General features: G+C 45.8%; 13 protein-coding genes across 13 annotated transcripts, besides 14 other annotated features; all 13 read right to left on the reverse strand.

Moving 5' to 3' along the window:
* Positions 1-23,673: part of a sequence feature (sequence corresponds to BAC RPCI93-5D20) that runs on past both edges of the window.
* Positions 179-242: a microsatellite.
* Tb927.4.430 (proteasome beta 7 subunit) lies at positions 402-1,058 on the reverse strand (the record flags this gene model as incomplete). The annotated part of the gene is made up of 1 exon (XM_839100.1): positions 402-1,058. The coding sequence occupies one exon, from the start codon at positions 1,056-1,058 to the stop codon at positions 402-404; it is 657 nt and encodes a 218-aa protein (XP_844193.1).
* Positions 1,105-1,153: a microsatellite.
* Positions 1,396-1,443: a repeat region.
* Positions 1,927-1,961: a microsatellite.
* Positions 2,022-2,050: a sequence feature (AT_rich).
* On the reverse strand, positions 2,127-2,465 carry Tb927.4.440 (hypothetical protein, conserved; the record flags this gene model as incomplete). Its single annotated transcript, XM_839101.1, has 1 exon — positions 2,127-2,465. One exon carries the CDS (start codon positions 2,463-2,465, stop codon positions 2,127-2,129), a length of 339 nt encoding a protein of 112 aa, XP_844194.1.
* Positions 2,489-2,510: a sequence feature (AT_rich).
* Positions 2,537-2,657: a sequence feature (A-rich).
* Positions 3,009-3,035: a microsatellite.
* Positions 3,549-7,127, reverse strand: Tb927.4.450 (coatomer alpha subunit, putative; the record flags this gene model as incomplete). The annotated part of the gene is made up of 1 exon (XM_839102.1): positions 3,549-7,127. One exon carries the CDS (start codon positions 7,125-7,127, stop codon positions 3,549-3,551), a length of 3,579 nt encoding a protein of 1,192 aa, XP_844195.1.
* Positions 7,177-7,198: a sequence feature (AT_rich).
* On the reverse strand, positions 7,486-8,457 carry Tb927.4.460 (Alkylated DNA repair protein (alkB homolog), putative; the record flags this gene model as incomplete). Its single annotated transcript, XM_839103.1, has 1 exon — positions 7,486-8,457. One exon carries the CDS (start codon positions 8,455-8,457, stop codon positions 7,486-7,488), a length of 972 nt encoding a protein of 323 aa, XP_844196.1.
* Tb927.4.470 (snoRNP protein gar1, putative) lies at positions 9,786-10,475 on the reverse strand (the record flags this gene model as incomplete). The annotated part of the gene is made up of 1 exon (XM_839104.1): positions 9,786-10,475. One exon carries the CDS (start codon positions 10,473-10,475, stop codon positions 9,786-9,788), a length of 690 nt encoding a protein of 229 aa, XP_844197.1.
* Positions 9,823-10,001: a microsatellite.
* Positions 10,329-10,466: a microsatellite.
* Positions 10,636-10,697: a microsatellite.
* Positions 10,758-11,456, reverse strand: Tb927.4.480 (hypothetical protein, conserved; the record flags this gene model as incomplete). The annotated part of the gene is made up of 1 exon (XM_839105.1): positions 10,758-11,456. One exon carries the CDS (start codon positions 11,454-11,456, stop codon positions 10,758-10,760), a length of 699 nt encoding a protein of 232 aa, XP_844198.1.
* Positions 11,455-11,475: a sequence feature (AT_rich).
* On the reverse strand, positions 12,311-13,957 carry Tb927.4.490 (hypothetical protein, conserved; the record flags this gene model as incomplete). The annotated part of the gene is made up of 1 exon (XM_839106.1): positions 12,311-13,957. The coding sequence occupies one exon, from the start codon at positions 13,955-13,957 to the stop codon at positions 12,311-12,313; it is 1,647 nt and encodes a 548-aa protein (XP_844199.1).
* Tb927.4.500 (hypothetical protein, conserved) lies at positions 14,784-16,076 on the reverse strand (the record flags this gene model as incomplete). Its single annotated transcript, XM_839107.1, has 1 exon — positions 14,784-16,076. The coding sequence occupies one exon, from the start codon at positions 16,074-16,076 to the stop codon at positions 14,784-14,786; it is 1,293 nt and encodes a 430-aa protein (XP_844200.1).
* Positions 16,496-16,933, reverse strand: Tb927.4.510 (hypothetical protein, conserved; the record flags this gene model as incomplete). The annotated part of the gene is made up of 1 exon (XM_839108.1): positions 16,496-16,933. The coding sequence occupies one exon, from the start codon at positions 16,931-16,933 to the stop codon at positions 16,496-16,498; it is 438 nt and encodes a 145-aa protein (XP_844201.1).
* Positions 17,212-17,823, reverse strand: Tb927.4.520 (hypothetical protein, conserved; the record flags this gene model as incomplete). Its single annotated transcript, XM_839109.1, has 1 exon — positions 17,212-17,823. The coding sequence occupies one exon, from the start codon at positions 17,821-17,823 to the stop codon at positions 17,212-17,214; it is 612 nt and encodes a 203-aa protein (XP_844202.1).
* On the reverse strand, positions 18,315-19,847 carry Tb927.4.530 (hypothetical protein, conserved; the record flags this gene model as incomplete). The annotated part of the gene is made up of 1 exon (XM_839110.1): positions 18,315-19,847. One exon carries the CDS (start codon positions 19,845-19,847, stop codon positions 18,315-18,317), a length of 1,533 nt encoding a protein of 510 aa, XP_844203.1.
* Tb927.4.540 (hypothetical protein, conserved) lies at positions 21,075-22,622 on the reverse strand (the record flags this gene model as incomplete). Its single annotated transcript, XM_839111.1, has 1 exon — positions 21,075-22,622. One exon carries the CDS (start codon positions 22,620-22,622, stop codon positions 21,075-21,077), a length of 1,548 nt encoding a protein of 515 aa, XP_844204.1.
* On the reverse strand, positions 23,076-23,510 carry Tb927.4.550 (hypothetical protein, conserved; the record flags this gene model as incomplete). Its single annotated transcript, XM_839112.1, has 1 exon — positions 23,076-23,510. The coding sequence occupies one exon, from the start codon at positions 23,508-23,510 to the stop codon at positions 23,076-23,078; it is 435 nt and encodes a 144-aa protein (XP_844205.1).

Genomic DNA, 23,673 nt, shown 5'->3' on the forward strand with positions numbered 1-23,673 from the left:
CATAAAGGAGAAGAAAGACTGCAGAGAAATGTCGGGAAAGGGTGTGAGAGTGGGAACAAAAAAAAAAACAAAATCATCGAGGAGAGACAGACAGAAGAAAAAATGCAACGCGCGAAAGCCACACAGAACTGTGGCATCCAGCCACTCCTCAAACCACACAAACGCGCCTCATATCTTCTTTCTCTTCTTCTCTTCTTCTCTCCTTTTCTTCTTTTCTTCTTTCCTTTGTGTTTTTTTTTCTTCTTTGAGGGGAGAGGAGTTTTTTTTCCCCATCCGTTTGATCATCATGATGTTTGTTCTCTACTTACTTCTCTTAACATTGCACACAAACAAAACAAAACGAAACAAAGTTACGAGCTCCACCCACCCCTCCTGCTTGTTTCCTGCGCAAATTACCGAACTCATCGAATAATGGCTGTTTTCTCAAAGCAGAACCCCTCATACTCCCAATTTGTTTCTACTTCAAACGGCTTGCCAATCTCCACAGCGTCATTTGTCGCATCTGCAATTTGAAACTTGTTGATGGCGCGGCACTCCCGGTAGAAAAGAACACGAAGACAGTTTTTGATAACCTCCACCGCCTCCTCACGTGAGAGTCCACCAGGTTTTTCAAGCGCCTTCCGTAGTAGTGGAATTGCAATATATGCTCCATATCCCGTAGCCACGCAGTCATCCCTCCATTGCGTCCCCACACTGTCAATTCCACCAAGAAATGGAACTCCTCCTTGACAACCACAGACAACAAAACTGCAAAGGCATGGCTCAAAATTGGAGCGTTTATGGTAAATATGCCGGTGGAGATAACAAAATATTTCATCAGGCCTAAGCACATCATTGATGTATCTCCGCTGTCGCTCCACATGACTCTCAAGTTGTTCAGTCATATCTTGAAAGTCAGCGTAGTCGCCAGTAGCACACACGGCGGTATGGGGGCCTATGATTTTAATACGCGGGATATTTGGCCATTTCGCAAGGGATCCATACGATAAAAGTGTGTCGCTAGCCAACAGGACACCACCGTTATATTTCAGACCAATAACAGATCCTCCAGATGCCATAATGGTGCGCAATAAAAAAGAGGATGTGAAGTGGTTTCTTTACAAATATATATATATATATATTTGTGTGTGTGTGTGTGTCCGTGTGTCTTTGTTAGTTTGCTCACTTGTATTTCTGCCTCTCCTCCCTCTTTTTCTCTCTTACGGTGTATATGTGACCTGTTCGACAGAGCAGATGTCCCTAAACACAGTTGTTGTTGTTTTTTTGGTTTCGTTTGATCTGTGGCGCGGCACTAATATAAAAATTCAAGAGAGGTTTACAAAAAGTTTGTTCCCTTTTACTTCCTTTTCTTTTCCGGTTCTTCAACTACCTTTTAACTGAACCATATCAAATAACGGGAGGAAAAAGAGAAAAAAAGAATGAAGAAAGGAAGAAAATAAGAAACTCAGTGGCACCATCGATAATGTTAAAGATGATGCAGTTAAAGCATACGGAAGGAAGAGAGAACCAAAGCAGTTGTGTTGCTTCAACCAATAAATCACAATAATAATGATGACCGAAACAGTGAAAAAAAAAAGAAGGATGAATAAATGAGTGAGTGAGTATGTGTTTGTGCATACGTAAGTGCACCTTCACACTACGCCATGACACAACAATTTACAACACGTCTCGCCCTATTCTAAAACTAAAGACACTCCTCCGACCCATCACCACACACGCGTGAGCTAAAATTCTCCCTAAACATTCAGCATTTTCTCCTCCCCCTCCCCTACTTTTTATATTTTATGTGTTTCACCAGTCACACGAAAAAAAAAAGTAGGGGAGCAAATATATATATATATCAACACCTACAAATGCTCATTCTCTTTCACTGACTAACGTTACGTAACAAAAATAGTTACAGCAATATCACAAAATACGAAAAAAAATGAATGAATGAATGAATGAATGGATAAATCAATCGACCACAATTGAAAGTTCCTCTTCCTTCATTTATTTTTTTTTCACTTCCCTGCATCCTCATATAAAATTTCTTTTAAAAAAAAATTTACTGGCGTTGCGCTACCCACTACTTCACCTAACATGTTCCTAAACTCACACATTGTACTAAGTAATGTTGTAAACCATTATCGTCTATCCGGCTGAATATCGCTATCAAACTTCTCTCCCTCTAATATCATAAGTTCCTGCGCCTCCCGTCTCAAACGCATGCGTCGCAATGCCTCTTCACGTGCCCAATCCATACGACTGTTTAATTTTGAATAATACGCCCACATGGCAAATTCAACACCCACAATTCCAATTCCAATATGCCAAATTTTTTCCCATAATGGCCAGTCATCCCATTGGTAACGGAAAGTTGCACGAGGGGTATAAGGATACGGGTCACCATCACCCCATGCAAGACGCCGGAATTTGGAGCGACGAAATGCCATTTTGGCCATTTTTTGGTTCCAACCAGTCATTTTGCTCCTACGGTGGCTACATCATAATATTTATAAAAAAAAAATGTTCGTGGTCAAGTGCAAGTTACGCCAAAACATAAACACACACCAACAAACAAGAAAAAAAAGAAAAAAAAGAGAGAAAGATGTGTAGGAAAACAGAAGGAAGAGAAAAAAGTACAGTCACGACAAAAACAATTACAAGAAAAAAGAGGGGGGAAAACACATGATAGAAATCGATAAGGGAGGGAAGAATGAGCACAATCACCTGTCCGACGTTTTTTCTTTTCTTCTTTTTTAATTTCTTTTTATTTTGTTATGGCTAGAAGATCTCACATATTCTTCCACGCCATACACCAGCAGTTCGTGGTGGATACCGTCCTTCTTTTCTCCACCTTACTTCACCTTTGTTCTACGAAGCACTCTTTTTTTTTCTATTCCTTTTTCCTTCTTGTTATCATTTTCCTTCATTTCAGTATAAGGAAACTCAGCTAAATGATATAAAAAGAAAAGTTTTCGGAAGCGGCACCAGCTAAAATTATTTTATCTCATACGCAGCCAAATACACACACACAAACACACACACACACATTCCCACCCCCTTTTTTCTCCTTCTCAGCAGCCCAAAGACCAGCATACATCTGAGGAGCTTTAGCGACTTGTTTATCCTCACAGTAAGTAAAACAAAAAAGAAAAATGCCTTCCGTAGCGTGCCGTGTCAAACAAAAGAAAAAGAAAGGTAGAAAAAGAGGAATGATGAAAATCGACGACCTTAATACGAGCATTAGTTTCCTTTGCTTTTCCTTTTTCTTAGTATGATGAGGGTCCTATTTTTTTTTTTCTTGTTTGACTGTTTGTATATAAAGATATATATATATGTATGTATTCGTAAGTTATTATTTTACCATTACTTTTTCTCTTCAACTCAGTTTTCCTCAAAACCTCCTCCTTCCCTCGACACACGGCATGCAAACGGAAACACACACCTTTCAACTCATCTCGTTTCATCCATCACTCCACAAAAGCGACCCTCTAACAAATTCATTTATTACTATTATTATTTTTTTGCTTTTACAATGGAAGAAAAAAGAAAAAAGAAAACCCTCACGTACGATTTGCAAGTCCAGAGCAGTCCGCACCAAGAAACGCTATACGACAGACGGGACATATTTCGCCCTTATGTTTAGGCATAGCAGGGGAAAAGCAGTAACCACATCGAATGGGATCAACTGTTCCCTTGTACATTGGCCTATGAGAAACAGAACAAAGCACAAATGGATTGCGCTCGTCATAGTCCACAGGTTCAGCATCTGTTGGATTTCTCTCAGCTTCAGCAACAATTGCTGAAGCCTGTGCTGCCTTTTGCTTCGGTGGATCCTGATCCAAAAGCCTCCTCGCAACCGAAGCTGCTATCTTCAAATTCTTCAACTTGTAGGCTTTACTCATAGCTTGACCAAGGGCCAGAGCAAGATGATTCCGCTGAAGTTTGAAATGTGTAAAGTAGAGTGACAACTCTAGTGAAAGTTTCGAAGCACCATCAGTACTACGACAGTGTAGCTGTACATTAAGAGCACGCGCATACTCGGAGGCGGTAGTAACAATCTCTCGAAGAGTAGTAAATTGCTTCTCACCCCTGCAGGTGGTAAACACAGCTTGATGCAATGCGGTAACAAAATGGAGTTGGGCATCCGCGAAGTGTCCTCCAACAAACGCAGAATAACCGGAACGCAACCGTTCAGTGAGCTGAGGAATATAATCTGGCAACAACGGAGAGTGAGACGCCGCCCCACGCTGCTCCTCAGAAGGATATGTTGTCAGAGGGAACATAGCGGACGGAATAAGCCAACTGGGCCGCGACGCATTGACTGTGGCCCACAGATCCAACATATGAGTTTTGAGAGGAGCAGGATCCCCTAGTCCAATTTGGCGACGCAATAAACCAAGTGCCGTTGAAAAAGAACCAGCGGCGACGTGAAATGCCGGAAATGAAGAGGTTTCAACCCAATGCTGCGTTAGCGGTGGGCGTTCGGTAGGCACAACGTAAGGCGCACCTTCGACTCCGCCCGCAGTCTGTTCTGCAGGAATCTCAATTTCGAGATCGTCACCCCAACCGTCACCTTCTGCAGCTTCACTGCCCTCAACCCCATCCAAACCGCCACTTCCGTCATCACTGTTAGGAAGCCCATCAACATCATCCCACCCTGCACCGGCTTCAGCATATTCCTCTTCCTCAATCCCAACACCAGCACCACTCAGCAAGTTGGGTTCCCTCAGAAACCTGGAGAAAACAGATTCCTCCACCTGCAACATAGGCCAATTGTCGGTAACTGGTGTTACTGTCGGCGCCTCTAACCGTACTTTGACCTCTGTCTGCCGCATACGTTCTGCAACATCAGGATCCATTTTTTCGAGGAGCGAAGCTGCTAATTCATCCAACCCAGTTGATTTGGCGGCCACGTACGCCAGCGGAAGTTGTCCAGTATTAGTCAATGTCTTAACGCGCTGATGAGCATCGTCGAGATACATACCGTAGTGAAGACCGAAGTTCTCATCCCTTACCGTGTTAACCATGTGATCTAAAGCAGACATGTTTCCAGTTATGAGAGACAAGAAACTTGCACCATGAAAGTTTCCTGTCTTTGTGTGAGCCAAGAGTGCAAGATGAATATCCCCATATGAGGTTGCCGCCTCTGCAAGCCTTCTCCACAATGCGGGTTGGTTTAGTTCCAGTGCTGCTGTCTTTGCGACATCCATGGCGCCGCACTCTACCGCTAAGTTGAACCTAGTTAAGGGGTCTGAGACGAGATACAGCGCAACCTCGTCGTGGCCATGTTTGTGTAGGTAACCAACAAGCGCCTGTCCCCTGAGTTGTTTTTGGCGTATAATTTTAATAACATCCCTGTAGGCCTGCTGCTGCAACTTTAGTTTAAAATTAAGTTCCGGATTGTTCAGCTCCATTACAACAACTTTTCCATTGCGGGAAAGCGCCCAGACCGTATCACCACTCGCACGAACAAGATAAATCGGGGAAGGGAGACACTGAATGATACCGCACTCCCCGTTGCGCAAGTTACAATACTTGAGGTGGTCACTCGTAGTGTAATAAAGGATATTTCTTTGCTCATCAAATGCCGCGCTCTTAATCCTTATTGATGGTTCCGAAAAAAAGGTAATGCTCCTCAAGCGCCTTGTCATGACGTGAACGGTGGTAATACCCAAAAACGCCACCTTCGTAAAGTCTTTGTCCCATACAACATATTTAGTCTCCGTTATTGGAACCTCTGCGGCCACACTCTGCTGAGCCACGTGAAACAACTCCATACCCTCCTCGGTCTGACGTAAAATATATCCTGCAGGCCCTGGAAAGAGGGCCTTTAAATTTTTTTCGTGCTTAATCACTTTTTCACCATCGCCGTGTGCATTACACAGAATTATATTTTTATTCTTGTCGAGGAACGCGCATTTATTAGGGGCATAAAACAAAGCGGCAAGAATACCGAGGCGCTTCTTCACATCTGCATCGACTGTACAGCCTGGTTTGGGAATTGTCAAGGTTGATGCACACCCACCATCCTTGTCGTAAAAAACAACAGCCATGTTATCCACTGGGTTGCAAGAAAGGGTGAGAGGTGGGTGTAAGTTTCGTGAGAGACTGAACTTGGATTCTGTCTTTGACTCCATGTTATATGAATGGAGCACGTTCCCGTGGACGTAGTGTAGCACGTTACCATTCATAGTCGACGCAGGACGTTCGCGGAAAAGCTTAAATACGTGCACACCGGAGTCGTGACCAGCAGCAAGAAGGTTCTTTTCTAGTAACGCCGCTAGCATCCAGTAACGGTCAGACTCGCGGCGAAAAAGCATGACTGAGCAACGTGTTTTCACGTCCCAAACACGGATTGTTCGATCCTCACCGTTTGACACGAGATAATCCTTAGTGTACACAACGCAACTCACATTGTTGGTGTGCCCCCGCAGTTGTACCTCCTCAGTGCAGGTGGTACTACTAATTCGCCAGACGCGGACGGTGCGGTCGTCTGAGGCCGATGCAATAAGTGGCTGAGTGGGATGAAAGCAAACCCAGTTAACGCCTTTATCGTGGCCCTCTAATGAATATTTAAGACCCACATCACTGGTTCCGAGCAGATCTTGAGCAATTCCCGGCTGTTGCTTTCGGACCCGCAAACTGGAGATGTCCCACACTCGAATTGTCCTGTCAAGACTCGCTGATACCACAATGTCATCCCGAGGGTGAAATCGAGCACACATAACGTAGTGCGTATGCCCAGGAAGACAAGCCAAACTGCTTCGGTTCTGCCAATTCCAAATGCGGACGGTGAAATCGTCGGAGGAGGAAACAATCCATGGTTGCTCATGGTGGAAAAAAGTTGATCGAACATAGTCCATATGCCCCTTTAAAGTAAAGAGGGAACGGCGCGCCTTGTAGTTCCAAACCTTCACCAAGTAGTCATCACCTCCAGAAACAAATAGAGGTTGCGTATCATGAAAGTCTACACCACGTACCGCACCGCTATGTTCATCATACTTATCAACGCTCGTGTTCACGCGGTAGTCCCAAATTTGCACGGTTCCGTTGTGCAGTCCGCAAAGCACCCACGGCCGCGTTTTGTGGAAACTTATCCCTTTCACACGACTGGAGCGAACATCAAATCTCGTCAGCATTACTACAATATTTGGTTAAATGCTAATCTTCAGTGCAAAATCGAAAGCGTAATTTAAAAATATATATTTTTGTTTTGAAACAAAAAGGCGGAGGGAGTGTGAAGGTAAGAAATTAAAACCGAACGCTATTAGGGTAGCGGTGGAAAACCAAATCAATGGAAATGATGGTTTTAATGAGGAACGCCACGGTCAAAGTGCTTATACTTCATCCCTCACAAATCTCACAACTTGCAAAAGTTTTGGAACTCGACCGAAAGGAGTCACCGAAGTGCGGCACGTCGGCTTCTGATACATTTAACGGCAAGACCAAACGACAAACCGGCACATATATGGCTCTGCACACACCTGAACGTAAATATCATTCGTTAAGGAACTCACACCTGTCAGGGTACACCTGTCTTACGTTAATATTGACACGCAAATGACGCATCTGCTCCCTCCAGTAAAATTCTCCTTCTTCCTCCTCCGTTTCATTCTGTGGGCACAAGTACTGCGGACAATCGTCCATAATGCGTGGTACGCCGTGGTAAGCTGTTCGGGAGGCACCGCTCACGACAATAACATCGCCACTACGGAGCCAAAAGGCACACGGCGTATCGTCACGAGACTCGGTCCCCATGAGAAAAACACATGAGCATCCCAGAGAAATACTAATGAGCGGCTGTTGCAGCACTTCTTCACTCACATCCTGGTGAGCCATCATCATAGCCCCTACCGGGAAGTAGTTGACAATCGAAGTTTGTGGCTCGTAAGGCTGTGAAACGTTACAAAGGCGGGCAATTCGTTCAACACATTTTCGAAGCCGCCGGGGAAAATGCGAATACTTCTCCTTGCAGTATGATTTAGATGACCATTGATAACTAAACCCCACCGTCGCCCAACGCATTGGTGGTTCATAACGTGTTGTTTCCCTTGGCTCGCTCGCATGGGTCGAGAGGTGATTGGGGTGCCGCCGAGAATCGCCGTATTCCAGTAAGGCAGCGCGGCAAAATTCCTGCTGCTCCGCATCCGTGAGAAAATTCGGGAACACCTCCATTCCGGGGACGCCGGCAAATGTGCAACACTTCACGAGCCGGTCATCCTCATGGCACTCCCTGGTGGAAATACACGCCAGGTTTGCTGCTGTGTTCGCCTCAAGATTGCGAAAATCAACAACATCGCTAAAGTCCGTTTCAGGAACTTGTAAGCGCCGTGATGTCCGGCGGTCGTAACGGTAAAGTTTGTAGCGCTTCTCCACTTGTCTAAACGCCGTCAACGGCAACAATTCCCCCTGACTGTAGCCATCGTCTTGCGCGTGTTTCTGACATTCGCAGCGCACGGGGTCTTCCATTGGGGAACCGACGAAGAGCCAAAAACAACTGAGGGAAAAGAAAAGAAAAAAATGAAAGTGGTTAAAGTGAAGTGGAATTAGTGCGGCACCCACTCAATGATATTCGCCGTAGTGCGTGGTATTGGAGCGTATTTTAAGTGCTAAATTGGAACATCAACGGCTAGTTAAAATAATAAAGCAAACAGAATAAATTAAATAAAAGGTGGAGCAAAGGGATCCATATACAACTCCGAATTGAGAAGCCCACTTCTACTTGTGAAAAATAAGGGCACAGGCAGCGCAATCCCACACATGAACGCGGAACTTCAAAAAATAAATAATAAAGACCATCAACTACCTTAGTTGGAGACAAGTTAAATTTTTTTCCTTTTAGAGAGAAAAAGGAAGGCACGGACACGCATACACCACTGGCAACGCATGGTGGTAAACAGCACCACCGGCACCTTTTGTGACGAAGAGCCCAAATTTATTATTATTGTTCCCCACATCCAAGACAGCACACCAGCAAATAGAAAAAAGAGATACAGCACTATCAACAGCGGCATGTCAGTAGAGATCGAAAATGACAGGCAAAGCCCTACGGTTCTCGTCGTTTTATGGGAGTTTCGAGGTGTTGTAGTGATGCTCGTAACCATCGGCCTGTAAGCAACTCGGAAGCTATCAATGGAGGTCCGCATTGTTTCAATCCCTCACGAAACCTCGAATATGCGGAAAATAACCCCAGAAACAATGCGGTGTTCATTCAGGAGGTGGGGGTGGACGAACATCAAATATGAATGGCATCTCACAGCTACGAGGATATGAAGCATCAACTGTCCAAGTGAAATCAAGTAGTGAGAAAATCAGTTTTTTTAGAAGCGACTCGGAATGCCACAGCGATAATCCCTCGACAGCTAGCGTTACTGGAGGAGGGAAATGGATCCAAACACAACCAAGAAGAAATAAATTAAATGTTATGTTTCACATTGTTCTTGTTGAGGGATGCGTTCTTGAATGAGAGATGCAGAAAGTGGGAAAATAAGTGCAAACCATGAAACAACAATGAATGGGACACAACCGAAACAGCAAGAGCCAACAAAAAACGTAGCAAAGGAAATAAATTCCTTTCTCGTGTTTTACGGTGAAACTTATTAGAACAGATTCTCACTCGCCGTTTAACATTAAGCGGCTTTTCTCGTTCCCTTTTATGTCTCTTCGTTTCCTTCATTTTCCTTTTCTTCTTGTGTTACACCCTTTCCTCTCCGTTTACTTGCGCGTCGTTAGCCGAAGTTACTACCGATCATGGGTGGCGCAAATAGGTTAAAAGACACCCATCAGCTCCAACTGCATCAAAAACCACGCCCGCGGCCACCAAATCCCCCGCGGCCGCCGCGACCGCCACCACCGCCACCAAAGTTTCTGTAGCCGCCTCCGTCTCCTCCTCTGCCGAAACCACCCCGGCCGCCACCACCACCACCACCTCCTCCTCCAAAACTCCCGCGACCACCGCGACCGAAGCTTCCGCGTCCACCGCGATCACCGCCCCTTCCGCCACGACCGCCACCCCGCCCGCCGCGGCCGCGTGGCTTCGGTGGATCAGTGAACATACGCAGAGGACTTATCTGTGTAGGGGATATATATATCGTATCTCCTGCGCTAATGGATTCTGCTTGTATGCCCGGTACCGTTTTGACTGAAAACATTACATCGCTCGTGTTGCCCAATATTTCCTCGATCTTACCAATCTTGGCCTTGTTGGCACCATAAACAAATGCGTTGAAACGTGGTACAGAGTCACTCGCTGTCACTTTGTAGACGAGGTCGCCCTCCGAAGCGGTGAGCAATGTTCCGATGGGTACAATTTGCTCTGGTGGGTCCGGCTCCATGGAACGGCCACCGCCACCACCTCCTCCTCGACCACCGCCACCGCGTCCACCGCCAAAGCCACCGCCGAAGCCGCCGCCTCGACCACCACCTCCCCGACCACCGCCAAAGCCACCGCCCCGGCTGCCTCCAAAACCGCCTCCTCCCCGTGCCATAACTTACCTGCCGGAGTGTTCCTTTCTCTTCTCTTAATAACAAAACAAAAAAAGAAAAAGAAATATACTGAGAGAGGTATGACAGAAGACAACGATAAGGAGCAGTTGCAGAAGGTAAGCAAACAAACGAATGTTAGGGTGCATGTGCGTGCAAGCAAAGACATCAGATATGCACATACATACATACATATATATATATATATATATATACAGGCACGCACAGGCAACATTAGGCGACGTCAGCCCAACAGGGTCCAATAAAAAAGTAGAGAGGGAAACATGTCATGGTGTTTCACAGGTCTCCCGCCACTCAGCAAAAAGATCGAAAGCAGTAGGCCATGCATCTTCCTTCCGATATGGGGTTGCATTTTCTCCGGTATTGAAAAACAACGCCACATGCCGCCAAATGTCGCGGGTAACCTCGCAATCGTAAAAACCTGTGTACCATCTGATCCACTGTGCAACCTGCTGGTCACCCCTAAACAGTACATCCCACGCCCTCGCTGCAGTTTCAGGAAGCATCATGCGCGCACTATCCCCCCTAATGTAATCATATAATTCGCTGTAGAACTCAACAAAAGAAGGACCTCTTGCGTCCTTCACCCACTCCCGAAGCCGTCTCTTCAGTTCCACCGGGACCTCAATGTTGTAGTTGTACACCATGTTCAACCAATCTGAGCGTGGAATGCACCCACCCCTTGTAATCCCAAGCTTCCAAATGAGCGTGTACATCTCGAAGGAATCCCTTTTTATAGCAAGATCCTCACAGAGATGTTGAATTCCCTTTGGTCCTATAGTTTCTAGGCCTTCTGCAGAGTCCATCGACGCAAAATTCTCAAAATAACGTTCCATCTCAGTTCGACCGGTCGAAGAGGCAGTGCCTGTGGAAGCCTTAACCGAAGACACAAAGCGTGAGGCTCTCCGTGCCATCTTGTGCGGATCCAACCCGGTGACGGTTGTCGACATATCCCCCGTTACCATTATTATTATTTTTTTTTTTGCTTCTTCCTTCCCTCGAACTATATGGGTGCGCAAAAATACAGTTAGTTATATTGTTGTATAAAAGCAGGCAAGCGCAAGCGCTTGCTTCAGAAACTGCACAGCTGCCACACCTCTTCAACACCAACGAAAGGGACTTTTCACCCGCGCTATAACACAAACACTACAATTACAAAAATAAATAAAGAAACAGCAACAGTGAAGAAAAGAGAGCGCAGCGCAACAGTTTCAGTAGCGGTGATTGTATTAACGATTTTCAGAAATGGAAAAAAAAATCAAAATAAAGAATTCTTGAAGCACCGAATTTTACGATCGTCTGCGGTTCTTAAAGAGAGCGCTAACACATGACATGTCCCCGTGATCCCCACCCACCGTTACGGGGCCTCTGCAGCTGATCGGCTCGCAGAAGTGACGATTTTTTTTTTTCACCATCGGCAGTCGAAAAGGGGGGAAAGCGTAAGGACGCGAAGATATCCACTTGAACTTCACATCACCCATTCACTAAACACCTGCAGAGCTTTGTGAAAGAAAATTCACCGCAGAATACTTCCGAAAGCATTTGAGATTCGTCATGACAGTGTGAGGTCCATAGGTCATACCACAGGAGGCACCCAACATAGCAAAGTCAACGAGGAATAAAGAGAGCCAAAACGAATAAAAATAGATGAGAAAAGGAGGGGTTCTCACATCTCCATTACTCGGCCGCTAAATATATCCATCAAAAGAAGCCTCCGCAACAACAGCACTCCGCCAACTTTATAAGTAAATAGAGTATAGCGCATCCAAGCTATGGGAAAGGAAACATATGTATATGTAGCTATTTCTGATAAACACAACTAACTATCCGACGATATTTCTATGCCGTTACATTTGACGACACTCTCAATGATGGTACTCATAGAAACTAACCCGCTTTTCGTCAAGGATCCTGCAGTGCTCTGAAAAAGCAGGAACTCCTGAAGAATGGCTACAATGAGTTTCATCGGTTTCGATTCCACAGCCTTCCCCGTTTCTGTCCCTTTCGTTGCCTGCGCCACAGCCGTTATGACAGGCACACGCAGCTGAACTTTCGGCGTGTCGATGAGGGATAGAACAGCAAGCAGTAGCGCGTAATACCCGGAAACGACGTTCCGCTCCGTTTCCTCTGCGTTGTAACACTGCAAAGTCAATTCTGCAATCCGAGAGAGAAAATCCGGACAATTAACTAAACATCGGGCAAACTCGTCGCATCTAGAAGCGACTTCCCACTTCACAATGTTCACTGCAGAGCAGAGGATGAAGGCTGCTACGTTCAAGGGAGTGTTGTCACTCATCAGCCTTTTGGTAGAAAACTCAGCGAGCTGTGACCTCTCACGCCGACGATTCGAATCCCGCAGTGCATGCGGAACAAGACTCGTGCCATTAACCAAAACCCGCAGAGCAATAGTTAGCACATCATTTTCGCACTTTGTGTCCTCACGCGCCACCAAACGTATCAAAAGGATAACCAACTCTTGCAAAGCCGCATCATAAGATGGGCACAACCGTTCGCATAATGTCACAACCTCCAGCAGGTGAAGCACATCTTTGCAGTCCGCGTCGTTCAGCATGGGTGTCACAACCTCAAATCCGCCAAGCTCAGCAAACACAAGGCAAGGGTTAGCTTCCCCTGGAAACGAGGTTGCTTGATTGTACCTAAAAATAATGTGGAGTAACGCCTTAAGAGCTAAGGAGGTTGCGGTATCATCTGATTTCCCGCGGCAAAACTTGTCAACAGCTGACTTCAGTGCTGAATCATCTTGACGCCGTTGCTTAGGTGGCGTCGGGCAATGTGCCCGCTGCGACCAGTGCTTTGATCCAGCTGGTGTTGCAGCAGCTTCCTCAGCTCGCTTCTCGGAGCTCAGAAGAAAGAATTTCACCAAACTAGCATCGGATAATACCTCATCGTCGCATAGAGTTAACAAGTGGCCGACAAAACGAATATAAAGTCCTTCTTTGTTGTCTGTAACGCTGCGTGCGGAGGATTTGCAGAGAGCGCTGAGCAGTTGCGATTGCAGTCCAGCTCGTTTCAAAGATTGCATTACCATATCTGGCTCATGTTCCATAAAGTAGAGGACAAGTGCCATCAGGGCCTCAGGTGTGCGTGACGATGAGGCGACCTCAGCCAAGTATACGCACATATCCGCAATATTTTCCTCTTCCCTGCAAAAGAAGTTCATTTCTGTTTCAAACACGCTCCCCCGCAACCTCGGAGAATCCGCCCTCTTGACCAACCTAACCCTTGCCTCATTCACCGTAGGGATATGCATGGTATCAGGACCGGGTACGCTGCCGCCGCTGCTGCTACTACAATTTTCGTTTGAAGTATCACTACGCAATGACAGTTGCATAGCTTCACCATCTGAAGATTGGCTTAATGGAGGGGATTCAGCCGTCCGCTTGCATGCCATAAAGGAGTCCAAATAACCAACGACATCGGCCATGCACCGCTTGCGTTTCGACATTGGTTAAGCAGATACAAAGATGGCGGGGCACTTTACCAGCCAAACTCCTCTACCACACAAGTGCAAGAAAAAAAAAAGATGTCACTTCACTTGGAAACACGAAAAGTAATTTCATACATACACACAAAGGGAACCTGTCAGCAGCATGGGACCAACCAAATCACAGCAGATGTGGTATAAATACATATAGAATTAATAGATATTACAATATAAAAGAAAGGCAATAAATTTTTAAAAAAAAAGCAACGGAAAAAGTATTACAGATAATTTTTGGGGAGGAAAGGTTGAAAAAAAAAACGAAAATGAAAGGAACATAATGAAAGGTAAATCATTGCTAGGACCACCGTTACACAGGCGAGTCCTGATGCAACAATTTTCATACAGCGTTGTGTCACACACAATTCTCACACGTATTGACAACAGCGCAGATGTGCAGTGCCTAGTGGGTTACACAATACCGAATTTCTTTCGAAGTAGGAGAAGTGAGGAGACACATAAAATAAATGACAAGGAAACAAATAAATAAAATGAAGGCGCACAAACGAACTTAACAACAGAAAAGTCGGAACGAGGATGGAAGCAAAGCGCAAGAGAAAGTAAGATGGATAATGAAACGGGAACAGGCAAACAACCGGACGCCCATTCAACGATAGTACGGTCTCTTTAACAAAAAAGCCAAAGAGGACTCAAAAAACAAAGTTACAGAACGTGCAAGTATATAAACGTAACTGTTGTTGATTGATGGGTATATATGAAGAAAACAGTAAAATGAAAGAGCGAAGAGAACGAAATGGGGACGTAGATCGTCGCTCAATTGTAATTGTAATTAAGCTGGAACTTTACCGCGCAAAATGTCATCATACAGTGCTGTCAGAGTTGCTCCCGTCAATGAGATTACAGATTTGCTTTTGGTTCCTTTGGTGAAAACAACCGCTCCACAGCCGGTCAATATATTCCTGGCAGTACGGCGCCACGCTGGTGGAACTTTTTCCAGAGAGAAACGCCTCCCCAGTAGGGCGGGCTTTCCGACGTTTGAAGTAATGACTTGGAAGAGGCGCCCAGCATCGTAGGTGCAGTTGTTGTGAACTAGCGACGGCGCAAACTGCCTCACCTGTCGCATATCCCCACATGCGAAAAATTCCTCCGTAACAACCGGTATGCCGCGGGCAACGGCAATGATAAATTTGGGTGTTCGTACGGGTGGGTGATTGATTATAAGAAGATCTGCCATGCAAACATTATCCACAATAGACCAGCAATGCTTCTTCGCAAGGAACTTAGCCGCCAGCGTCGCTTCTCCACACATCCCTGAAAAGCAAACTTTCACTCGACCCTTCGATTTACTCTTGGGTTTTAGGCGGCTACCTCTTGCGGTAGTTTCACTTTTAACCGTAGCTGAGGAAGGCAAGCTCTTAACCTTAGATAACCTGTCAGTGGTGTTTTTAATAACGGAGCGGGATCGTTTCCTCCCGGCGCCAGTACTCTCCGAAAGATACGGAACCACATTTTCAAGTTCGCAAAGAGGTTTGCACAGCACGCCGCAATCCAATTGCACAGAAACAACAGCGCAAGTTTTTTCATCCGATGCGGCGGTCAGAGTCACCGGCAGCGGGGGTGTTGCATCCGTTCCCGCAAGGGAACAAGAAGCACAAATGGATGAGCACACGGTTCCTTCAAGACGAAGCAAATCGTTGCTGGCCCCATTCATCCCAGAACCCTGTGATGAATCCATTAGGTTTGCATTTGAGTCGTAGACGGGAACTCTTCCCCCGCAAACGGCAATAACGTCCCATTCAAAGCGCAATTTCAAGTCACCAAAAGTAACATGGTTACCGCGCTTCAACTGGTAGAAAAACCCCGGCTCCAAGCGTACACTCACACCCGTGTCGGAGTGAAGGAAAGTTCCGTTAGTGCTTTCGCAATCGCGTAGCCACGCCTCCCCATTTTCGCATAGTTTGATGATGGCGTGCGTACGGCTCACGTTGATGCATGTGGTGCCGACACAAACAACGTTTGCACCCTTGACTGCTATTTCTGCTCCACGACGGATGATGTTTTCCCCAGTTAGCAGCCGCATGATCCTCCCAGTAGATTCATCAATGAGAAAATACCTCTTCATCGGATACCTTAGGTATACCACGAGGGGGTTGCGCCTCCGAGCACTAAACCAAAGGGCACAAGCATACGCGCACACAATAGGAGGCAGAAAAAGAAAAGTAGGAGAGGATGGGAATGTAAATGCGTAGACAACTTATACTAACGTGAATGCGCAGAGTAAGTCCAAAAATTTGATACTATCTACAATGCTCAGCCATGGGTCAGCAAATGCGCAAGCAAACATACGTGTAGAACACACTTCGCTTTGCTCCCACCCCACCCCCTCCGCACACAAATAAACAACCTCACAACTTCGGTCCGCACCATTGATTCAGGAGGAACCTCAAATCACCACCAACAGCTGTTCGTTTAGTAGATGGCAGTCAAGAAAAAGGAACAAACAAGAAAGGAAGCGAAGAGAAATAGTCAAGTGTGTCGCTTCTAGCTTTGCTCCAGAGCATCAGACACCGCCCTCTTCACTACAATGCCAAAGTGTTCATTTGGGCCGGCAATCGTAGTAATGACGTACGCAACATTGTCGAACACCATCGATATGCGTTTGAGTTCCTCCCCAGGCCTAAGTAATGTGGAGGCTTGTTGTGCTACTGTGTAGGCAAGTAGCCGTTTCTCCTCATTTTGGAAGTCACCACTCCACTCCAGCACTTCACCCACGGAAGTAAATATGACAAAGTGGTTGGCCCCTTGATTCAGAAGCCGATCCTTCAACAAACTCGCTTGACTCATTGCAGCCACCTCCATCCCTTCCCTTTTATAACGTGTGTCAAATTGATGGGACGAAGAAAAATGAAAAGGAAGCAAAAAGAGGCAGAAATACGTTAACACATAAACGAATATATAGGTGTGTGTGTCTACGCACATGGTGCCAGTAGCGTCATCCAGAAACAAGCGAAACCAACGCACAAAATAGGAAGGTGAGCAAAAACATCAAGAGCAGATACCATCTGGAAAAGGCGTAAAAATAAAAAAAATGAAACGTTCGAACATCAGGAATAATCCTCTACACGAAGTATGAGATAAAGAAATCATAAGAGAAACCCCCCTACAATTTCACAAAAAATACGCACATTCACAAAAACACATATATTCATAAGCGCTATTTATTAGTTTTCGTGCACACGAGTATCCCGTCATTATCCCTAATAATGTTTCTTGGGTGTCTTTTTCATTTTTGGTTTTCCTTGGAACTGCACATACATTTGCTCCTCGAAGCTCAGATCCTCCAACAGCACCGGTTTGGGTTTGTTCCGCCAATGTGGGCCCATAAAATGCTGACGGTCCGTCAACTCCTTATGGCGCATGACCGCATCGGGATCCATGTTTCCGTATCCCCAGTTCGTCATTGGCACAAAGTCACGACGCCCTGCGCCATGGGGAAATGCATCCGGACTTTCCCTCTCTTCACGGCGCTGTATTCGCTGTGCGTGGTGCTCGAGAGGGTTTACAACACCCCAATCATATTTTTCACTTGCGTTTGGTATGAGACGCAGTCGTTGTTTTGATACGCACATGCGCCCATACGCAATTCTGTCCAAAGCACTCGCCAGCTGAAGCTGCAATGTCTGACCGCCATCACCGCGGCTCAGTAGCCACTTTTCCCGAACCTCTACAATTGTGTGTTGTCGCACGAGAGGATCACTAACACTTGAAGCAAGCGCAATACATTCCTTATACAGTGCCAACTTTGCTATACGGTTGTGTATGTCCTTCCCTTTAGCCAGTGGAAGAGTCTGAAGCAGTTGTTTGTTCATAACCCAGGCATTCCACGGGGACTCCTAACCCAACTATTTGAATTCTCCGATAGGCACCGTGCACACATACATGGACACGCACATTCCATTGCAGTCGAATGAAATAAAAGAAAAAGTAAAGAACAAAAGAAGAGGATCAAATAAACAACTTAAGAGCAAAGCAAAACAAGTGAGAAAGCATACTTATTTCATGGAGGAGATAAAGCAGACATTGCTTCTCAGTGCATCTATGTGCAAAACACCGTCCGTAAAGTAGGCAAATGCGTTAAAGCAAACAATCGTAGGTCACGAGATGTCGTGTGTTTGCACCCATTCGTATCGATGTATCTATAAACGAAGGTAAAAATATGTGTGGTTCGCCTTTCTTTTTCCCCTTTACCCCCCCCCCTCTTTCCAAGAGGAAAGCAAAAAAAAGAAATTCTACCTACTAAACAAAATGAAGTGTGCGGAAATATTTGCAAGGGAGAAGGAGCCATCCCTTCCCTCTCGCCTCAGCGGTTGGTATCAGCACTCGGCTTAAGTGCTACTGCACCGAAAAAAGACATTAAATTCTTCTGAGGGGTAGCGCCCTGGCGCTCAACTTTTGGCGGCCCCCTTCGCTCCACCGCCACTTTTGCAGAAGCTTTGCCCCCACCGCCTACTGCAAGGGGGTTTTTGCTTCCGGCGTCATGTGTTGATTTTTGCTCAGTCGCGACGCACGTTCGCATCAACTCAGCGCTTTTCTTATGATATTCCTCTTCAGATAATACCGCACCCGTCTTTACGTGCCGGTACACCACCCTGTCGCTGCAAATGTACTCGCCGCCCTCAAAAACCGTGTCCGTTTCCAGCTCACGTGAATACTCTTTCTGAAAGGCAATCACCTCCGGTTGAAAGAACCCCGTAAGTTTTGGATGTGCTGAGAGTGCAGCGTTGCCATTAGCTGCCTGTGTCCGATGTGGATCCCTCTTTAGAGGAGATGAGGTTGGTTCGGGGGCGCAGAATATCATCGGTGGTGCATTGTCACACAAAATTATCTCATCATTCTCTGCAGGTGTAAAAGCGACCTCAAGCACAGGTTCAGGGTCATCTAAGAGGCCTTCATCGCGGTGTGGGGAACGGTTTCCACGACTGCTGCCATCGGATTGCTCTTCATCATCAAGAATATCTCGAGACGATTTGGCATTGTCTGTATTACAGCCATTTGCAGCTGCAGCTGCGCTTGACGACCCAGTAAGGCTGCTCTTCTTGGATGCCTTAGCGAGTTTCATTAAACTTGTAGTGGCTTCACCAACTTTCGCCTCCTTTTTGGATTGGGCGCGGGGTTTCTTCGCCTTCGGGGACGCCTTCTTGCTATCTTCAATGAGCCGGTCCCGCTTCGCCCCCCCAACTGGCATACCCAAAAGCGTTTGCTGTTTCTTGCCACCGGACTCCTTTGGAATTAACTTCGGAGCACCTTCCGCTGCCGCCCCACTCAAAGAAACCGGTGCAGGGTTTTTTCCCCTCTCCATCTCATCCATCCTATTCTTTTCTTCTTCCTCTACATTCTTAACAACATTCTCCTCTTCCAACCGCTTCATCGGTTCCTCTGTCGGAGGGGGTGGAGAGGGCGCCTCCTTCACAGATGGTTTCGGCTCCGGTGACCTTTCCTTCTTTACTGGAGGCGGAAAGTCATCATTCACCAATACGGGCACAAGTTTGCGTTCCCGCTGTACCACACCGTTTCTTGGCACCAGAGCGGGACGGGTCTTCCGGGGCTGAAATGCAGACGCGGGACCTCGCTTTCGTAATGCGTACACTTCCACAGAGGCTTCATTGAGTGTTTCCCGCGTCCATTCAGCTGCAGCAGCACCACTGCACAGATACACAACAGTGCTATGAGGTTCAGTACCGCGGCCGGTAACGGTAAAAAGCACCTCATAACCTTCCTTTGATGTGGCAATGTTCTCAAATGCCGCGCGCACATCAGCTTTCGGCAGCGGTACCTCAGAGGCGTGAACAAAGTATGAACTTTCCACCTGCTGCAGTAAATCTAGAGGAGACATTTAATGTGCTTCTAGCTCGATTATGTCTAACTACTCTGTTCTCACGCTGCCTCGGTCTATCTAATTTTAGCTCGCCCTCCCTAGTTGCTGCTATACCTTTACTGTCGACGTTGTTCCCATGTGAACAGTGCAAGTATGAAAAAAAAGGGGAAAAATGAAGGTGAACGATAGAAAAACAAATTATGTAATGACAAACTCTCCTCCGGCTATGTTTAATTCCCCACAATAAACTGGCCAATGCGTTGCATGTAAGAAACAAAAGACGCACATTCCCCCCCCCATTTGCAACATCATCAACGAGGCTAATATCCGCATAACCAGCCATCACCAAACACAAAGACGCAGATCGCAATAGTTCATATCAAACAAGCCTAACCATATGATGCAACAGGAAAGGCAAGGAAGAAAAGAGTAAGAGGGATTTGAAATCTTCCCCTTAAGTACTGTAAAATACTTATCATTACTGTTACTTTTACTGTTATTATCATCATTACTATTATGGTCTTTATTTCCGTTTGGCGTTAACTGTAGAACAATATCAATAGCAACGGCAATAATATTAAATTATGTCGATAGATTTGGTTTGACTTTTCTCCCTTTTACTCCTTCCATTCCTCTATTGATAAGGAAATGGAGGGAAAGAAAAAAGACTAATAAGAAAAAACGGGCGAATTGCAATGATCATGGAAATACTTGTTTTCACTGTGGAACTCTACATACGCGGACGATACGTGCACTACCCAGTTCCAAGTGCTGTGCAGTAAAAAAGAAACTCTTCTATAACATCTTTTGTATATCAATGGTACCGTTGCGGCTTCATGAAACCTGTATTATCTCCTTTCCTCTTTCCACTAGGAAAATAAGTAAAAGAAACAAAAAAAATGTTAACTGAAGGTCATAGAAGTACGTGGGAGCCAGAGGGCATCTAAACAACAAAAGAGGGGAGGATATGTTGCGCCACTGGTGACGCTACGACCTTGAAGTACTAAAAGAAGAAAATAAAACAATAATGACACGATAGTACGCCAACCGTTACAACAACAACAACAGTAACGTTGCTTATGTACCCACGGTGCGGTTTTTCATAACTATGCATCTATGTAAATAACCAGATCAATGAATAATAATAATAATAACAACAACAAAAACACATTATCGCCTCAGGAGCAACCCCATCACGTATGAAACGCTCTCAAACACTCCTCTGTCATTTTTGGGAACAAACATTTAATCATCGTCCGGATCCACAAAATCCGGCAGTTCATCTAATCCCTCCCATTCCTCAGGGATATTAATCTCCCAATAAGCTGGCAGGCTAAACACCTCCTCTGGTGAATATTTCTTCAGACATTGCTCCACAACACGCAAAACCTTCTCTAGCCGCGATTGCATTGTAAAAAAAATTGTGAGGCCTAACATGTTAAAGACAAAAGGGTGTAACACCTTCCGCACATGCGCTACCAGCGGAAGGGTACGATATAATGAATCCGGTTCATCATACGCCTTCAGTGCATCATATGTTCCACGCCTGAAGCGGCAAATGGAAATATTCGCTACATTCCCAGAGAAGGGATTATTACTGGGATCAGCACGTGAATAAAAACCGCTACCGTGATCAAGAAAAGCGTACTTGGCGAGTCCCTTGATGCGTTTGTCCTTCATTGGTCGGTCACAAACGGTTTCACGACCGCAGCCACCGTACACAAAGTTGTTGTGGTCATTCATACCGCGATCACTATTACCAATGATGAAGTCGAAAATAAAACGGTCATTAAGCTCACCGATAGCCCGCAACCTCGCGCTCTTTGGAGGCCAAAATGAACTTCCTGGAATGAAATACTTCTTGGCAAAGGCATTGTCATACTTATACGGCAGCTCCAAAAAAGTTTCCAATGCTGGATGGACATCATGCATCCATAGTTGAACAGAAACGTAGGCGCAAAGTGAAGCACGAAACGGTGGGTGTCGTGAAGAATTTGTGCAAGACACAAAGTCCTCTTTGATGTTCTTATCTTCAAAAATAGTGTTCGACGCCCACTGCGAGAGGAGAGGGGAAGTTGCGGCAGCGGCTTGCATATGCTCCACGGGAAGAGCAACTAACACTGTTGTGGGAACTCGTGACAAGTTCAGGGCGCGATCAACACTAAAAGCAGCTACCTCACTACTGGCCTCGAAGTAAAACCTACCCTGAGAAACCTTCACTAGCGCTTTGATTCCATTATGGGCATATGTAATCCTAAACTTTATCGTGCGCCCGTACAACAGCTTTGACGACATGGCCTTAATGTAGCGCATGTTGTTCAGATTGCTAAGGTACGCCTTGCAAAGTTCATCACGTTCCACCGTAAACTCTGCGTTGCGTCTATCGCACGCCTCCCATTCGCCTCGTTTTGATGAATTGACAGTTGCAAGATTGTACGGCAAAGGCACACCCAGCCCTGGCTTGGCAATGATGTCTGTGAACTTACCCGATGGTTGCCAAGGGTCTCCTTCAATTTCCTTCAGGAGTAAATTGTTCGCAAACGTTCGTAGCGCCTCAACGTACTCTTGTGGGAGAATGTAATCCACTGCAGCCACTTGTGAATCTTCTGCAGTTTTTTTGGAAATTGGAGTGGGTGCCTCGCCTACACGGCTGGATGAGCCAAGGGTTTTATATAGTAAGCCACAACATACACACACAGGCACCATCAAAATAAGAACAAGGAAAATTAGCACACGGCGCCTCGCACGTGTCCACTTCACGCGGCTACGGCGGCTGAAGTGACGAAAAGACATATTTTCTTCGTTTTGTTATTCTCGTTAAAAAAATCAGCGGAATCGCCACAACTATTTGGATCACGCAGTCGGCAACGAAATTAGATTCATCGTTGCATGAGAGGCAGAAGGACACAAACAAGTATGACCATCAGGGGGGGGGGAAAGAAAAAAGAAAGGATGACAAAGTGGAAGCAAACATTTGCTCACAAAATAGAGAAATAGGTTAATGGGAAATGTATGCATGTTTAAAAATAGAAAAGGATAGGGAAAAAAACCGAAGGCATAACAGGAAACGTGCGTGCAGCAACGAGTGAAATATGCCCAATGATAATCACACTAACAACAATGCCAAATAAAAAGTGTCCGACTATACGAAAACAAAAAAAACCATTCAAAGCACCAAAACAATTCCTTTTTTTTCATTTGAGGGTCCGGTTCCTGGCGCACATGCGATTACGCCAGCCGGTTTATTCACTCCTCAGTTTTAAACGTTTTCTTCGCATTATGTGTGTTGTCCTCCTCTTTAATAATGACCTTCATATCGCTCTGCTCTTCACTTTCCCTCTTCACACCGGTCCTGTCTTCCAACCGCTGTTTCTTTTGGCTAACCTCCGCGCGGGCTTCTGCGACCAACTGCCGCTCCACGCCCTTCACACGCTCTTTATACGCCTCCCACTCTGTTGGTTCCGGCACAAACTCCTGTCGCTGCTGTTTAATGCCCCATCGCAGCTGTTGAGTTCTACTGAGTCGCGTCGTCGCGGCCCCACGTGATGGCGTTACGCCTTTGCACTCAAATGTCCAATGCGCTTTAGAACCACACTTTTGGCACGTTTTCTTCGCATTCGAGGTTTCGTCAACTCCGCGAGGGGTGCTATACTTCCGCGGAGGTCCTTTGTTGCCGTACATTTTGCTATAATGCTACAAAACAACAATAAAGGATGAAAAAGATGCATTTACAACTAATACAAACAACACCTACAAGACAGAACACCAGCAAAACGATATGCTCATGAAGGAGGTTATACAAAATACAAAACGAGTAAACAAACAAACAAACAACTCCATTTTT

The sequence above is a fragment of the Trypanosoma brucei genome, chromosome 4, assembly GCF_000002445.2.
Source record: "Trypanosoma brucei brucei TREU927 chromosome 4, complete sequence".
NCBI classification, from domain to species: domain Eukaryota; phylum Euglenozoa; class Kinetoplastea; order Trypanosomatida; family Trypanosomatidae; genus Trypanosoma; species Trypanosoma brucei.